The sequence below is a fragment of the Gigantopelta aegis genome, chromosome 10, assembly GCF_016097555.1.
Source record: "Gigantopelta aegis isolate Gae_Host chromosome 10, Gae_host_genome, whole genome shotgun sequence".
Classification (NCBI taxonomy): domain Eukaryota; kingdom Metazoa; phylum Mollusca; class Gastropoda; order Neomphalida; family Peltospiridae; genus Gigantopelta; species Gigantopelta aegis.
In genome coordinates this window covers 41,190,380-41,209,704 of record NC_054708.1, presented here as the reverse complement: position 1 = coordinate 41,209,704, position 19,325 = coordinate 41,190,380, and the positions used below count along the sequence as shown (strand labels likewise).

The 19,325-nt window shown below is 32.0% G+C and overlaps 1 protein-coding gene across 1 annotated transcript in view; it reads right to left on the bottom strand.

The window, feature by feature from the left end:
- Positions 1-61: 61 nt before the first annotated feature.
- Positions 62-19,325, bottom strand: part of LOC121382778 (BTB/POZ domain-containing protein KCTD9-like) — a 35,996-nt gene continuing 16,732 nt past the window's right edge. The window contains exons 6-12 of the mRNA XM_041512372.1: positions 18,780-18,911; positions 18,273-18,340; positions 16,681-16,776; positions 15,746-15,895; positions 9,033-9,138; positions 8,515-8,648; positions 62-5,376 (exon numbers count right to left, since the gene is read on the bottom strand). Of these exons, the coding sequence (XP_041368306.1) occupies positions 5,260-5,376; positions 8,515-8,648; positions 9,033-9,138; positions 15,746-15,895; positions 16,681-16,776; positions 18,273-18,340; positions 18,780-18,911 (803 nt within the window). The 3' untranslated portion in view covers positions 62-5,259. The remainder of the gene's footprint in view (positions 5,377-8,514; positions 8,649-9,032; positions 9,139-15,745; positions 15,896-16,680; positions 16,777-18,272; positions 18,341-18,779; positions 18,912-19,325) is intronic.

Below are 19,325 nucleotides of genomic sequence, written 5' to 3'. Positions count from 1 at the left end.
GTGTTCCACCGCTGGTATATCAAAGGGGGTATGTATTCCAACATGTGGTGTCATGATCCTAGGCAGGATGTGTTGTTTACTGAACCAACCAGTGTTCCACCGCTGGTATATCAAAGACTGGTATGTACTGTCCCATGTGGTGCATGATCCTAGGCCGATGTGTTGTTTACTGAACCAACCAGTGTTCCACCACTGGTATATCAAAGACTGGTATGTACTGTCCCATGTGGTGCATGATCCTAGGCCGATGTGTTGTTTACTGAACCAACCAGTGTTCCACCACTGGTATATACTGTCCCATCTATGGAAAAGTGCATATAAAAGATCCCTGGCATAGAATGAAAAATGTAGTGCATTTCCTCCAAGACTCAAAAATTGCCAAATATTTCACATCCAATAGCCAATGATTAATAATAAATTAACATATTTTAGTTGTGTCATAAAACAAAACAAAACAAACTTTAACAAAACTGTTTTCACCATGTGATCTAAACTGACCCAAATTGAAGCATATTCACCAATGTACTGTTCACACACCAGAATTCAAAACTAAACTGACCCATAAGCTTGCTACTCGATCCATATATGTATGTGAATTGAGACCAAAACGGATTGATACAGTTTTGTATCAGTATTTGTAGTGTCACGACCTATATCCTGTCCGGATCAAAGTTTGTTTTGTTTAACGTCGCCACTAGAGCACATTGATTTATTAATCATCAGCTATTGGATGTCAAACATTTGGTAAATTTTGATATATAGTCTTAGAGAAGAAACCTGCTACATTTTTCTTTCAGTAACAAGGGATCTTTTATATGCATCATTGAGGATGGGACGATTATTCAATGTTACCGAAAACCGCAGTTTTAGGCCCACAGTTTGGTGCATCGTTTCCTAATTTGTGAACAGCTGTTTATTTATTTTTATTTTTTTTAAATGGTACATTTATAAACATTTCCGCACCTTGCTGGTAATCCCAATCACAGCATTTGATTACCGTAAACATATGTTTGCATAGGCCATAGGTACCGTTCAGAACAAAAATATGGGAGAGACTATCCCCGGACTCCCTAGCATTCTCGCCCCCAAATTATTTTGCCAACCCTCTGAACTCAAATCCTGAGGGACACATTGCCGAAGTATCTCAGACCCAACACGCTAACATGAGACCCAACACGCTAACATGGCATGGTAAAAATGCAATTTTTGTTTTCTAGTAGAGATATCATTTTTATAATTACAATTATTTTACAAATGACCATTAAAAATAAAATGTTTTATAAAAATGTATGTATGATAATTAGCATATTTGTACTACTTGTGAAAAGTGTGAATAAATCGAACTGTGGACCAAAAACAGAAAATCGAACTGAAATGAAAAATCCAAACCGTCCCATCCCACCGCCTTTGATATAAAAGTCTTGGTGCACTGGCTGGAACGAGAAAAAACACAATGGGCCCACCGACAGGGATCGATCCAGACCGATTGCACATCAAGAGAGCACTTTACCACTGGGCTATATTCCCGCCCCTTCTATCCTGATCAATGCACGTTGATGTGGTATAAAGTTTGGTGTGTCAACCGTATTATAGAGGACAAGTGTATGTTGAGATTTAGTGTATCTCCCTAAATATTATTAGCTAATAGTGATTTATTTGGACCTTAAAAATTATGCTACTGTTTCAATTCTTGGAATAAAACGATTCACATCTGTTTTTAGTCATTCTAATGTTTTATCCTAAGTGTTACACATGTGTATGACTGCAAGTAGATTTATCCATTTTCATGATAAAGTAGATTCTGAAAGGTTAAAAATTAACTTCTGCACATAGGGAAAGATGTACCTGTACGTCCAGCAGGCCCATTGGAACCAGGGATTGGGGGTGGGACAGTCTGTACTTCCCAACTTGAGGTCCAAAATATACTCTTTTCTTTTTCTTTTTCCTATACATGATACAAAAAATGTGCTTGTGCCTCCACCCCCATCCCACTTGATCGGCCTGTCCAGTTTATTAATGCTTTAAACAAGATATATAATATTGTAAATGCTTTAAATAAAATACAGTACGAATAAAGTGAAAACCGCAAGTGCTTCCTAAATTAGTTCATAAATAAATCAACACCAGCATAATAACATAATTCAATTACTGACATTTCTAATAGTAAATGTAACATGTAATACTTTAAAACTTGCAAAATATACTTGTATAAACTGTCAACACAAAGTAGTACTCTTTTACATAAAAACTAATGGAATGCAATGGCACTAATTGAACAAATCGAAATTTCAATGCTCAATTTTAAATTTTAAACTCCTGAATCAGTAAAGATTGGTTTCATCCATTCTGTTTGAATTAAATCTTTTCAGTTGTTAGATAGAATATTATATCATAATTTGAGGTCAACAATACAATGCATCCATTCAGGGAAGTTGTATTGCAATATATACATGTCTGAATGTGAATTAAAAAAGATAGTAAAAATATATGAACTTGCGAATATGCATGAGGAATACAAATGTTATTCTCATGTTCTCTTTCACAAGTTCGCCTGCATTTAAATGACCTTGTACAAAATGTTCTTTCATGACATTTACTCAAATGTTTTTATTTTCATTACTTAGCCAAACTAAGTATAAAATGGTTTAATGTATAAATTTGGATAATTTACAAAAACAAAAATCCAATTATTAATTGCCCCTGGCGTAATTATCATTATAATGGCTGCACCAATGTGAATCAATTCATGCATTGGGATACATACCAAATATACTACTCCATGTTTATTAGGGATATTTAAAAATACGAAAAAAACATTTAAAAATTAAAAGTGCATTTATTGTATTTGATAATGACATATCTAACTGTCATGCATTTCTTTGGTGATGTATGGAACATCCAACCCACAGTCTCACTGATTACATGTTGCATACATATTTAAGATACGCACAAACTGTTTATCATGACATATATTTGGTATATTAGGGGGGTAACGAATACACATACTGGCGAATTCGGTACATATCACGAATATGAGGTCATGGATATGAATATGTATTCACGTCCATGAATACAATAGTGAAAAGGTTTTGTAGAAAGGAAGAACAGTATTTTTTTTTTTAACTAAAAACTCATTAATCATGGATCTGTCTATTGTCTAGTCCAGAATCAGTTCTTTTTAAGGAAGACTAATATGTCCATATCTTCAGAGGAAAATGCTGCTCTCTGTGCTGTTACCACATCCTCGGCAGTGCTGAACACACGCTCGCTTGGAACACTTGTTGCTGGGATCGGTGGTGTCGTGGTTAATCCATCAGACATGAGGCTGATAGGTCAGGGTTCACAACCCGGTACCGGCTCCCACCCAAAGCATCTTTTAACGACTCGATGGGTAGGTGTAAGACCACTGCACCCTCTTCTCTCTCATTAACCACTAACCCACTGTCCTGGACAGACGGCCCAGATAGCTGAGGTTTGTGCCCAGGACAGCGTGTTTGAACCTTAATTGAATATAAGCATGAAAATAAGTTGAACTGAAATGAAATGCTGGGATGAATAAGAGATGTTTGGCTAAATGGCTTAGATGAGGACAAAACACACTGTGATATTTCCACTATGCAAGAGTGCAGTCGTAAACCCAGATGGGTCCTCCGTCTTAAATCTTGTTAATTCATCCTCCATTATTTGAATTTTACTTTATTTTGCTTTAATCACCTATTTAAACACTTGTATATTGAAGTTACATTGCATGCACTAACAAAATATGCTCACCTGTGACTCTCATGTTAGGAATGTAACTCGTAAGGGAAGGAAAATCAAGGTACACACAGGATACCACTCCAATACATTGAATAAAAAAGGATTGGTCTATGCCCTTGATCTAATACAAAACAGGTCTGAGCATTATCAAAACAAATGAATTGGTATTGTATTTTGGTTAATGTAAATTACAAAATTAATTGTACAGTTAGCATTATATACAAGTACATGTATTTGTGTATTCGGCTGAGGTAGTGACGATACAGATCGCTGTTCCATTCGCCAAATGTTCAAGTATATCGTTACACCCCTATGGTATATCCCTAGTGAAAGTTGAGTAGTATGATAATATATAGTAACCCACCCCCAATATCATATCAGCTTTTGCTGTATACAAGTGAGTAAAGTTTGTTTTCATATCTTTGACAAACAAAACAAAAGACAGAAACGTAATACAGATCTAAATTCAAAAGGGTGTTCATGTCAAAAAACTAACATTTATACTTCACATTCTGTGACATCCATCAACGGTAATACTAAAAATAAGGTGAACTTGTATTGCTAATATGTAAATAATGTTTTTGTTTAAGCCTTGCTAATATTTTTCACCTACAATTAGAACAAACTAATGGTGAACTAAGCATGCACGTGTGTATACATGTACATACATATACTACACTAAAATCTATAACATACCAACAGGAAGCTTAGCAACACATGATTTTATGCTGAACTGGCACACAAGAATGAAAAACTCATTCATATAAATCTTCAAAAGGGACCACATAATTTTCTTGTCTAGAATCTAAGAACTAGATATTTGAATGTTAATTACATCTCACTTCACTTGTAATTCTTAAAAAACAATGTGCTCAGTCAAATATCCTGATTAATTATAAAAATCCAGTCTTTTTATTAACACTGAAAATACCTTTCTTTTGGAATGTACGAAGAATAAGCAAAATTGGTGGGTAATTTAGTTAAGAAATTACTTCATTATGTTGTAATTCTTATTTCTTACTATGGAATGCCAAATTTCAGTGATTACAGTCTTGATTAATTTTAGCCCATGTATCATATTGCAGAACATTACAGAAGTACACACATCCCAACAAAGCAACACGTGATGATCTGATGTTGACATTGTTAGAAATCCATCTTAATTCAAGTCACCTTCCATCAGCTCATGTTGTATTTTTATATCTAAAACTGAAACAAGGTATATTCATTTGTTTCATAAAAAGTGTTATTCCATTACATCCGGTGGCTTGCTTTGTTTCTTTGTCATCTACAGAGACAACTGTATCTTTAAAGTACATTTTACTAACTTAGCCAATAGATCGACCATTATACAGATGTACATGTTATACAGTGTATATAACACTCCTGCCAAATAAATTACCATCTCCCACTGCAAGCTGAGATGACCAAGCACAGTGCCCATGTGACTTTGTAATACAGACTGTCCAGCCCTCACGACTCGAGGGCCACGTCCCTGTGTCATCTGACCGTCTGAGCCATGTGCAGAGGATTCACAATCAATTCAAAGGCTGCACCCTTCAGGTTGGCACCTCTTAAATTCGCTTCTTGTAAATCACAGCCAGACAAATCACAGTTCTGAAATATTTAACAAGATGAGTTTTTGTCAAAGAAACAAACTAAAAGCCTTTAATTTCATTTTATAAATCACAGCCAAATTACAATTCTGAAATATTTAATAAGATGAGTTATGGTCAAAGAAACACACTGAACATTTTAATAATTTTTTTTAGATCAAAGCCAAACAACAATTCTGAAATACTTTAAGGGACTATCTTAAGTTTGCAATCCTTTTAAAAAAGGTTTTCGGCAAATAAAATATTTTAATATTATTAAATTTACAAATTACTTGCATTTGCTTGCTTAGAATATTAATATTTCTGTAATCAATGCATTTCTGGACATAGTAATAACTTGATTTTTGTTTTAAATAATTTTGTACATGAGTTTATTTTGTCTTCCAACAGTCAAAGGTCATTCCAAATATTTTTTATTTGTGTAATGTTTTATATTTAAAACATGATAAGGTAAGATAGTGTTTTAAAAACAGGATCTTTGTTTATTTTGTTGGGGGAACAAATGGAAGTCTTGCTAGTGTTGAAAACTCACGATAGGCCCTTTAACAAGAAATCTTACTTTTTGCTTTGAGAACTATGCAAATCTGATGGATTTTCAGGAAATGTTATTTAATAAATAGTATTATTCATGGGCGTACATATGGATTTTGAAAAGGGGGGTTCCAAAATAGATTGCAGAGATATTGAGCATATATTTCTATGTTGAGTAAATATAATAATGTCACATATCAATGTCAGATATATTAAATTATAAAAAAAGCGATTTCAGGGGGGGTTATGACACTGTGATGAGACCAATATGTTTTATGGAGTGCTAAAAATAAATATCGACCTTGGCTTCCGGCCTTGGTTGATATTATTTATTTTGCTCCATAAAACATCATATCAGTCTCACCTCAGTGACATAATTGTTTATTATTACACACCAGTGTAAGATATTACTCATGTCATAACAATTACTCAACATCTAATTAGTTTATATTGGAACACACAGACTGGCCATGGTTAGAGCCACTTGATCATCACCAGACTGTACTTCGGGTGGATGGGTGGTACTAACAAAATGTCAAAAATCAAAATGGCCACGTGCATACATACGCGTATACACGCATATTATTATTATTTTCATCCAGGTTAGAAATTTCTACCAAAAATATTGATATCAATGTTTAAACATAATGGAAAATACTGAATTAAGCTACAGCAGACTGAACAGGTATTCGAAAGCTTGTCATTGTTGAATCCTGTTTGCCCACAACAGCATACATATATCAACCAACTTAACATGAAAATAACCAAAGAGAAATAGGATTATATGCTAACTGAATTAGAACTAATTACAACCCACAGGAATCTGTTTAAAGTGAATAGTGATCCAGGCTGGTCACTGTATTTAAATATATAAGCCAGTCCTTGGTGAGTGGCAGTCCTCCTACAGGCAGAGCAGGAAGAGTGAAATGGTCTTGTGTCATGCTTCCATTGGTCACACATACCTGACAATTTATTTGTTATGAAGAAGGATCCTCCACCTGATGTGAACATTGTCAGTGTACACTGATGGTTCAACATATTTTGGTGGAATGTAATCATATTGGATCAACGAGGAAAGATATATTTGGCAGACAAAATGTGATGGAATCATTTCAATTCCACCTTGAACTTATCTTAAAGTTTCTATGAGATACCGATATTTATTTGAAATGTTAATGTACTTATCTGTTGTCATACATGTGAGGGAATCTTTCCGAGTTTGTTAATACAGGTATTTGATTGTGGCTAAATTTTATAACTTCCTAGTTAATTTTCTTAATATATCTTGACAAGTATTTTATGCCAATCCCCACTGTAGAGCCAATCCCCACTGTAGTTGTAGTAAACTGGCAATTAGTTAATCGGGTAAATTACTATGGGGCTTTGCAGGTTATAACCTTTGTACTAATTACTGTTTAGGTAAGTTGTACTAATTAGTTAATCGGGTAAATTATTGCTTATTTGGGCTTTGCATAAAGGTTATCCTTTAAATACATGTTTACCTTTAGCTGTTAATAATTACTGTTTAGATAGCTGTATTTGTCGTGGCTCACAGTTTAATTTGATGTATCATAACCTTATCTACCCCAACCGCCGACGGGTTGTAACTCAACTATATTATTTGTATTATATTTTAATGTTGGTGTCATACCTGTAACACAGACACCAGGATAGTTCATGATCGATGATTATTACTTGATTCTAGTGGTTAGTCAGCCAAGTCAGGTACAGTACGTGTAACATTTATCTCATAACAAATAAATATAAATCTGTGTTATCCAATTTTTGTTGTGTTATATACCTAGATATAAAAATATCAATAATTAGTCATTAATTAAATGTTTACTTGTTTTCATAAAACAAGTTGGGGGGGCTCATCAAGTTAGAAGTAGTAAAGTCATTTCTATCTGTTATTGTGGTGGTTCACCCGTAAAACTGTGTTACTTATACTAGTTCACAGTTCTTTACACTCTGCTTTAATTAACCTCTTGCATTTTTATATTGATGTTTATCATTTAATTTTTTTATTTATCATAGTTTGACACCCAATAGCTGATGTATTTTTCGTCCTGGGGTGTCGTTAAACATTCATTCATTCATGTATTATTGTACCATTGTTTGACACCCAATAGTCAATGTATGTTTGTGATGGTGTCGTTAAACATTCAAACATTCATGGTATTCTTAAGTGTGATGTAGATCACTCGTTGACCCAATTCGTAGAAAAATGATAAGTAGTTGGGGTTTAATGCCAGCTTACTTCTGCTTTGTAGCTTGGTTGCAGTTTATTTGTAATAAATAAAATATTATACTCTCTTGCCTGTCATACCATTTTATGAAACGTGTGAACAGTGTTGGTGTTTGACTCACTTTCACTCATCAGATACCAAAACTGTTCACTCATTTCATAAAAACGGTATGACAACCAAGCTTGTTTAGTATTCTATATTTATGGTATCCTGAACAACCACTAAAAATATATCTCACTAATATGAAGACCATCAGGTTGTTAAATCATGTTTCTCTTCTGTACTGAATTTCAAAATCACAAAGAGCATACATAAAGTGTTACAATATCCAATTTAAAAAGTATCATTATAAATGTCACCTCCAGGTCGGCACCAGCCAAGTCAGCACCTCTCAAGGCACAGTTCTGAAGATTGGCATTCTTTAAATTGGCAACCCGTAAATTAACTCCAGCCATATGACTGCCTTCAAGATCCACATTCTTCATAATTGCACCTACAAAACAGGGAGACTTTAATTACTTCAAACAGACAACACAGAAGAAAGGTATAAATGTCACTTATAAATGTTAGTTTCATGACATCCCAACACATTGTTTAACTGGCAGTTGTTATGTGTCTAATTATGACACTGGTTTAGAAAAAGTGAAGACACTTGTGCCGCCCCATGGCTACTCACATGCATGGGATATTTTACACATTACAGAAGTAAAACAGCACTTACTAGGCCTTTCACAAATCTGTTATGGAGAGCTTTTGATATAACCTGAAGTAACTAAATACTGATTAGATATCAAATACATGTACATGAACAAATTTACTTTGCATAACCCATAGATTTAAAAAACAAAATCTAACCATATTTATGACTAACACTAACCTTCCATATTGGCACGACTTCCTGCAGGATCCTCGAAGTTGCATCCTTTGAGAGAAGCATGTTCTAGAATTGCACACAGCATCTTCACAGACTGTAGGTTTGCCGACTTCATTGGAAAAAAAAAAAAACCCACTAAAGATACTTGAGACAAAAAATGATGGATAGTCTGTTTGCGTCAAAAGGGATCCGATGAATTGGCATGTAACTCAATAACAAAACATATTATTACATGCTAAACCTAAACCAACTGGCAAAATTGTTTATGAAAAACATCTCAGCATAATTCTGCCTTTAATCTTTGTATACTGCATTATCTAATACATGGCATACTTGGCTGTTCCAGCATTTTGTCTTCTCCCCTGTATTAAAAATCAGCTTTAATCTATACAATGTGATGATAATATGAAAGTTGGTTTGAATTTAACAAACATTCTCAGAGTACTGGTAATTTTAAAAGCAATAGTCCCCAACCGGGCCGAACAATTTTTCAAATCTCCTAAATTCAAGTCATAACTCTGTGAAAGTTGAACCTGATCTGTAACAGTGCATGAAAAAGTTATAACCAAAGTTTCATCTCAATATTTTCAGGTATTGTAAAAAGAAAAAGTCCGGAAAATAAATTATCATATCGCGTAAGTTCAAGGGCCATAACTCAATGAAAAATGGGTAAATTGTCATAAAAGTCAAACTTGATCTGTAACACATTATAAAGATATACACCAAATATCCTAAGGCATTGCAAAAATAAAGTCCGGAAAACTAATTTTCATATCTCCTAAGTTCAAGGGCCATAACTCTGTCAAAAATTCGTAAATTACCATGAAAGTCAAACCTGATCTGTAGCAGTACATGATAAAGATAAACAAAATTTCAGCTCAATATCTCAAGGTAGGGGACTAATAATATGTTTTTATACAAGTTTAGTATTATATAGTATATAGTTATATAGAGAATAACTAGTTAATAATGTTGGATATCTGCTTTATCCTGTGAAGGTAAGAGTCTCGCGGAATTTTCCATTCTTACCTTCACAGGATAAAGCAGGTATCCAACGTCATTAACTAGTTATTATCTTTATCCTGCAGACCATAAACATTAATTAAGAAGAAAAGCTATTATTTCTGTTATTTCAGCAACATTGTACGATGACCTAGAGGTCAAATGAGTGATTTTGTAATGTAGGCTATATGCATGTGACATCGCATGAGTGCTAGTAGCAGGATATGCTGCTTTATCCGTCATCATATTCTGTCAATAGAAACAGTGGTTGCAGGATAAATGCCAATTCATTGGTTCCCTTTTGCCACAAACCATAAATGATAAGAAATGTAGTAGTCCATCCTGTTTTGCAGCCATTTAAGTTAATTAACTGACTGCTTGAGCAGATTTCACTGTATTCTCAAATAAATTAGTCATACCTCCATAAATATGTCATTATTGAATTAGTTATTATAATAGGCAAAGACATTTTAAAAATATAATTTGAATGTATCCTAATTGACAAAATCATCAATAATATAAACTTATATTTAACATATATAATTATGTTGTTCTTCATCTTTCATATTCGATCGTTATTTGAATCACAAACTCGTTCATTCATTTATTCATTCATTCGTTCATTCATTCATTTGTTCGTTCATTCATTTGTTCATGAAAATTAATCCATTCACTAATTCATTTATCCATTCGAAAGCTATTCACTCACTCATCTAGTTACATGCTCGTCTCTTTTGCCAAGATATACACAGTATACGGATGTGAATTATGTCGTATTATTATTGGTACGGATGATATTACTATTATTTTAATATTATTACTGTTGGTATTATTATTATTATTATTATTATTATTATTATTACTGGATTAATATCGCCAAATGGCATTTCTACTCTACTTATTTATTTACTTATATTTATTTATTTATTTATTCATCTATTCACCTGTCATTTCGTTATTTATCTATCTGTTTAAAATCCTACCTATTTACTTATAAACATATTCATATACAAAATCGTTCTCCAACAAATACATTAAGTTATTAAACTTATTATTATTATTACCATTACTGGACTACTATTTCATCAAGGAATTACTACTCTGTTCATTTATTCATTCATTCATTCAGAGATTGATTGATTAGTTAATTGATTGTTAGAACTATAATCATTATTTGATATTTAAAAAAAATATATATATATTATTATTAAAAAAAATTCTGGGGCAAGGGACTCGTGACCTTTGACCTATGGGTTATTTTTTACATTTCTTAATGCTGACTTTGTCCTTATACTTATTTTACACTTTATCGTCTTCTGTCTCATATACAAATTTGTACCTCTAGTTCTGTCATGCTGCTGCTATTACTTTGAAACCTACATTGTTAATAAGGTTATTGAGTTAAATAATGTCTTGTTTATCAGTCATGTACGTTGTCATAGAACATATACATATCAGCTTTATGAACTTAGTAATGGCGTTATTGCAAATTATTACAGTTAATTGTCAAGGTTTGGGAAATCCAGAGAAAAGAAGAGATGTGTTTAATTATTTCAAAAAAAAACAATTTCATATTTATTGTCTACAAGATACACATTTCATTTCTGAACTAGAGCCATATATTCAAACTCAGTGGGGATATAAATGTTTATTTAGTTCATATTTAGGGAATTCTAGGGGTGTGGCTATTTTGTTTAATAATACTTTTGAATATGAAATACATAAAATGAAATCTGATCATGCAGGTAATTTCATAATAATAGATATAACTATAGAAGGTGAGAGGATTACACTTGTAAATATCTATGGACCAAACGAAGATAGTCCCAATTTTTATAAAAATATTTTTGACCTTATAGAAGATTTTCAAAATGAAAACTTTATTATTTGTGGAGACTTTAATATAGCATTAAATCATGATTTGGACACTAGAAACTATATACATATAAATAACCCAAGAGCCAGAGATGTATATTAGAACATTTTGAGAAATTTGGTTTTAAAGACCCATTCAGAGAACTACACCCTAACTTGAGGAAGTATACTTGTACTAAAAAAAATCCACTTAAACAAGCGAGGTTGGATTTTTATCTTTTATCTGAAAATCTAATGGCTAACGTAAACAAGGTAATGTTTGAAAGTAGTTATCAATCTGATCACTCAGGTGTAGTACTGCAATTAAAGTTCTGTCATTTCCAAAGAGGTAGAGGGTTGTGGAAATTTAATAACTCGTTACTAAGAGATAAAAACTATATTAATGTCATTAAAGAGACAGTTAGAGATATCAAAAGTCAGTATGCCGTACCTGTTTATAATTTAGAGAACATTAGCAATATTCCTAAAAAAAATATTCAATTGACCATTAATGATCAGCTCTTCCTAGAAATTCTGTTAATGGAAATACGAGGGAAAACAATATCATATTCAGTTTTTAAAAAGAAAACAGAAAATATACTAGAGACTAAATTAACTGAAGAAATTAAACAATTAGAAGAAGATGAAAACCAGATTAACTCAGAAATATTAGAACAAAAACGAAACGAATTAACAGAATTAAAAAAAACACATTAAAAGGCAAATTTGTCAGATCAAGAGCGAAATGGATCGAAGAAGCAGGAAAAACCTACTAAATACTTTTGTAACATGGAATCACGGAACTATACTAGTAAGCTAATTTCTAGAATAGAGTTAGGTAATGGACAAATAATAACCAATCAAAAAGATATCTTAGAAGAAACAAAACGATTTTACCAAACTCTCTACTCCGAAAGAAATAAGCAAATTGACGATGACTTTATGGAAACTATAACACATATCAATTTTAACAAACTCAGTAATGATGAAGCAGAAGAACTAGAAGGTGAAATTAGTTATTCTGAAGCATTAGCTTTTCTCAAAAATATGAAAAATGACAAAAGCCCTGGTTCAGATGGGTTTACAGCAGAGTTTTTCAAAATGTTCTGGAACGATATTGATTATTTTATTATACGGTCAATTAATTACAGTTACAGTATAAGCGAAATGTCAAATACTCAAAAATTAGGCGTGATCACTTGTATCCCAAAGCCAAATAAACCAAAACAATTTCTCAAGAATTGGAGGCCAATTACTCTGTTGAATTGTACATACAAGATTGCATCAGGATGCATAGCAAATCGAATAAAAAATGTATTAGACAAACTTATTGCAAGTGATCAAACTGGTTTCATAAAAGGTAGATATATTGGGGAAAATATAAGATTAATATACAATATATTGCAGTACACAGAAGAACAAAATATACCTGGTATATTATTATTAATAGATTTCGAAAAGGCATTTGACTCTCTTTCTTGGAAATTTATCGAAAAAGCGTTGGAATTGTTTAATTTTAAAATATCTATTAAAAACTGAATAAAAACCCTCTATAACAATTCAACTTCAAGAGTACTTCAAAATGGATTTTTATCAGAAAGCTTCAACTTAGAATGTGGATGTAGACAAGGTGACCCTCTCTCACCATATATTTTTATTATATGTGCAGAAATCCTCGCAATATTAATCAGAAATTCTAAAAATATAAATGGTTTAAAAATTAGTGGAGAGGAATTCCTCTTATCTCAATATGCAGACGACACAACCTTTATTCTAGATGGATCTCCCAAATCCCTTGAGAATACCTTAAAAATCCTAGATGTGTATGCTAATGCTTCTGGTTTGAAGATAAACTATTCAAAATCGAAAGTAATTTGGATAGGCAGTAAAAAGTTCTCAAAAGAGGTTTATCATCAAGTAAGATGGAAATTAGAATGGGGTGCAGAACATTTTGAATTGTTAGGAATAAAATTTTCAGTTGACCTGAAACAAATTACTACAATTAATTTTGAAATAAAAATTAATGAAATAAAAAATTTAATAAAACTTTGGACAACAAGAAAACTGACTGTGTTCGGTAGAATAGTTGTTTTAAAATCCTTAATTATTCCCAAATTAACACACTTACTAATTTCACTGCCTAACCCACCAGACAAAATGATAAAACAAATAGATAAAATGTTTTTTACCTTTATCTGGCAAAATAAACCAGACAGAATAAAACGCGAAGTTTTAACTCAAAGTTACTCAAATGGTGGCCTTAAAATGCTAAATATTTTGAATTTTATGATAGCTTTAAAATCCACCTGGATTAGCAGACTATTTTCAACTAACGCAAAATGGAAAACATTTTTTGAAGTTAATACAAAATTATCTGTGCAAAAACTTATTACGTGTGGGGATTATTTTATAAAAATGCAAAAAAAAAAAAAAAGTAACTCTTTCTGGGAAAATGTTTTACATAGTTGGTGGCTAATTCAACAAAAACTAATTCCCGAATGTAAAAATGAAATAATTAGAATTAATATTTGGTTTAATAGTAAAATAACTATTGACCACAAACCTATATATTATGAAAACTATATTAAAAATGGAGTTATATTTATTCAAGATTTAATGGATGAACATGGTAGATTTTTAACCTATGAAACATTTAGATTTAAATTTCACATACATTCAAACTTCTTAGAACATGCATCTTTAATCAAAGCAGTTAAAACCTTTATGCATTGCACATTGTCAAGTATCAACAACCAACAGGTTAACACCTTAAATCCTATATTCCCTTTTAAATTGGAGTTATTTTTTAAAACTACTAAAGGGTGCAAAGAAATGTATAATATTTTAAACAAATCGACAATAGTGCCAACTTCCCAAAGAAAATATTACAATTTAGGTTTCATACTATCATTACAGGAGTGGGAAAAAGTGTATAATTTACCATTTATATGTTTAAAAGATACAACTTTACAGTGGTTTCAATACAGAATTCTACATCGAATAATCACGACAAACACATTCTTATATAAAATAAAATACATAGAATCAAATGTTTGCGATTTTTGTCATAGACAACCAGAAACATTGGAGCATTTGTTCTATGACTGCTCTAAAGTCTTTCTTTTATGGAAGGAAATTGAACAATGGATTCAGGACAAAGGTGAACATACACAACTCGATAAACAGACAGTCTTGTTTGGAATCATAAAGAGGGAAAAAAGCAAGATGGTATTTATTAATTGGCTCATTATCAATGTTAAATACTATATATATAGATCTAAAATGCAGAAACATTGACCTAACATATATGCTTTTTTAAATATTTTAAAAGATAAAATAGAAATTGAAAAATATATACTTCTCAAAAATTGTCAATTTCAAGAATTTGAGGAATATTGGGCACCTTGGTCCAGATACCTAGAAACAAGACATGGCAATACAATGTTCTAGAGGTATTTCAATACAAATATGTTTTCTCTTTCGAAATTAAAGTTTTAATTCACTCTTTCTTTCTTTCCTCCTTCCTTACCTTCTCTTTTCTCCCTTTACCATTTCCTTCAAATCTTTCCTCTACCTCTATCTTCACTGTTAACCCCACATATTAGTGAACTCCATGTTTTCATGTATTCATGCTTATTAATATTATTATATTGATTCTAATTACACTATATTATATATAAATAATGTTCATATGTACTTATAACATGGATGTAAGGTAGTGAAATCAGGGTCCCCAACCCTGACACTGCCATACTTGTGTCTGGGGACAATAAATTTAATAAAAAAAAAATAAAAATAAAAAAATATATATATATATATAATAAACTTTGATCAAATCACTTGTAATTGTGAAAACTTACATTAAACTTGGCTTTGGTGAGATCTGCTCTTTCGAAGTTACAGTTGGAGAGATTAGCTCCACTGAGATTTGCATTTCTCATGTTGGAATATTTGAAATTCACAAAGCGTAAATCCAGCTTTGACAGGTCTGCACCAGCGAAGTTCACTCCCTGCATGAAACAAAAATAGTTTTTAAAAACTGGGGGGATGGTAAATGGATGGGGGGTGTCTAGAGGTTTTAAGGAATTAACCACTTCCTAGGCTTTCTGAAGGGGGTGTAAATGAAGTATCATTATGTGTGTGATAACAAGGAGAAACTTAATTGTCCTTTATTCACTTTTGCATTCGAGTTACTTTTATGTCATCACTACACCATGAACGAAAACCATAATTTAAGATTAATAAGATAATTTGTTCACCATGTAACTAATGTGTAGCTGTTACTTTTATATTTCTATAAATGTATATTTCGTACAGTACACAATAAATGAATGAACGAATGTTAGTATTGTTTTTTTACTAATTAATATGATGATTATTATTATTGTTATAATTAGTAAGAAGGCCTCAGGAGAGACTAGTCTAGAATAAATTGAGCTAGCTACCTTCTATAAATAAAACTTTTGTTATTATTATTATTATTATTACTGGGTAACATGTTTTAATGTAGATTAAACTTTTACTTTGTGTGTTGAACTCAAAGTAAAATAATTCTGATTTCTGGAACAAGCCGTCTACTGGAACTGGTTTTGATGTAGCAGCTATTAGGTAAGTACTAACACTTCCCCTCACCAAACACAAACCTGACAACTGTGTTTTACTTTAAACAATTGAAACAAACCTGACAACTGTGTTTTACTTTAAACAATTGAAACAAACCTGACAACTGTGTTTTAATTTAAACAATTGAAACAAACCTGACAACTGTGTTTTACTTTAAACAATTGAAACAAACCTGGCATCGGAGTTCAGATGTTGTGGGTGTACTTAAAAGACGAAGAACCAGTTCTCTTCTTGTTATTGCTGTGTTGTCGTCAGCTGGCTTGCTACTCTAAAATTACCAATAAGTATGTTAGAATACATTTACAAAACTATATATATATAGAGATTATTATACGAGCTTGTGTGTCGTACTGATTTTAGGAAACAAGTGTCAAGATTTTTGTATTGCCGAGCGAGAGCGAGGGTAATACATGAATCCTGACATGAGTTTCTTATAATCAGTACGACTCACATGCGAGTGTAATAATTTCTTTATTATCCATATTATTATTGCTGTTTTCTTTATGAATAACAAGACCCAACTCAAAATGTTTAACCACAACTGGAAGTCTGCACAGTCTGAGCTAGGCCTGGGGAAGTGACGTAATGACGTCGCTTCCCAAACTCACGTTATTACATTTGTTATTACATGTGTGCCACGTATGATTATTATTAACTCGGTTATGTTGAACCATATGGATAATAAATATCATTAATTTTGTTTCTTAATAACTAAGTGTCTGTAAATGAAGGTAAACCAAATAGAAGAGAAAGATTTATTTTAAAAAGTAATACATTTAGTTTTTACATCCTTGTAATATTAAAGCTGCAATCTCAATGATATTTTGATAATTTAATCATTTGAAATAGATCATCCACATTGTTCATTTTAAAACTTAGAACCATCAACTATTTCACTGGTTTGTGTTACATGTTAGGAAAAAAAAACCATGACAACAGGAGTGTATTTTGTATGTAGTCAGTTAATTATAAATATTGTTAATTTTATTAAACTGTAGGTGTGTTTGTATTTCACGTTGGTAAATGATGGTATGATATGTAGGAGAATTTTAAAAAGTCACAATACTGTATCAGTAGAACATTTTTGTTTTGCTTCAATGTAGTTATATAATGTTACTTGTCACTTTTAGAGAAGAGAGAGTATTAAATATAAAGTCTTGGCCCATTGGGCCATTTCATATTTCAGCTAGTTGCACCACGACTGGTATATCAAAGGTCATGGTATGTGCTATCCTGTTTGTAGGATATTGCATATAAAGGATCCCTTGTTACTAATTGAAAAATGTAGTGGGTTTCCTCTCCTACCAAATGTTTGACATCCAACAGCTGATGATAAATAAATCAATGTGCTCTAGTTGCGTCATTAAACAAAACTAACTTCTTTTTTTTCAATTAATTATTTTTGTACTTGTAATTGTAAAGAATTGCTATAAAATAAGTGTTATTATTCTGTAAACCATGATTCAAATAACAACATAAAATGAAAATTGAATATAATTAAAGAGACAGACCCTCTGGCATATTGTTTTACTATTAGAGCCGTGGTTTATGATTCAAATCAGACGGTACTTAGATTTTATTGTTTAGATTATCCATTTCCATACAACTGAAGTGTTTTTGGTCATCCTGGTGTTTTTTTAATACCACGAAATGTATTGTTCATATTTTTTAAAATGCACTGGCTTAAACTAGGGTCTACGACTTAAATAGTTATCAGCGCACATCCATATCCATACTCGTGTATTGTAACAGTAAGTTACTTACCTCTATAATTTCTTCTAAATCATCAATAACTGATGTTATGCCGAAAAATTTTGCTTCTTCCAAGACACCTAAAAATCAATTCAATAAAAGTACATAAATTTCAAGTAATTGGAACTTTAAAATAGTATATATTGTACAGAAGGATTATTTTTAACAAACTTTGTGCAAAATGCTTAACTTTAATAGTAACATTATTTCAACATTTGGTGACGGGCACATTTTCATTTATGACCGGCTTAAACTGAATGACATTGGTGATTTTGTCAAGCACCACCCAAAACATTATTTCCAGGTATGACATATTTCTTTATTCACAATGGGCATGGAGGTATTGCCCCAATGAACATTACATAAGAAACGTGAAATGACCTAATAAATTACAATTATAATCCAATTAATACAGCAGTAAATGTAATATGAATCAATGCTATAGAACTACATTACACTATTAGAGAACCACAATCTTAAACAAATTCAATAACACAAAGTGCTAAAAAATAACTGTACCTTCAGGATTAATATTCTTGTCGAGGATGAGTCGCCCATGTCTAAGGAAGTTGAGAATTGGTTCGAAGTATCGTGGACTGCGGTCTATTAAATACGCTCCACTGCTGTCAACACTGCTGCTCCAGCCACATTCTACAAGGAAGAATTACACAACTTAATACAGCTAACTTTACTGTCAAATATCTGCATACAAAATATGTGCACACATTTAACACAGTTGTCTACCGTTACAAAACTGCATCAATTTGTCAAATAACTGGATAAATTTAATACTGTCTATTGCATACATTTAATGCAGTCAAATAGAACATGTAACTGAACGACATCTGATAATGTCAAATAATTGCATATATCGTCTGGGTATGTATTATGGTGCAGTATGGGTTTTGAAGCGCTATCTTTAAATAACAAGAGTACTGCTAAAGCAATACATGTCCCCTACCAGGCCCAACAAATTTTCATATCTCCTAAATTTAATTCTATGAAAAAAATACTTGTCAACAAAATATTCTGCATGTATAATGACATTTTGGCTTTTCTTTGATG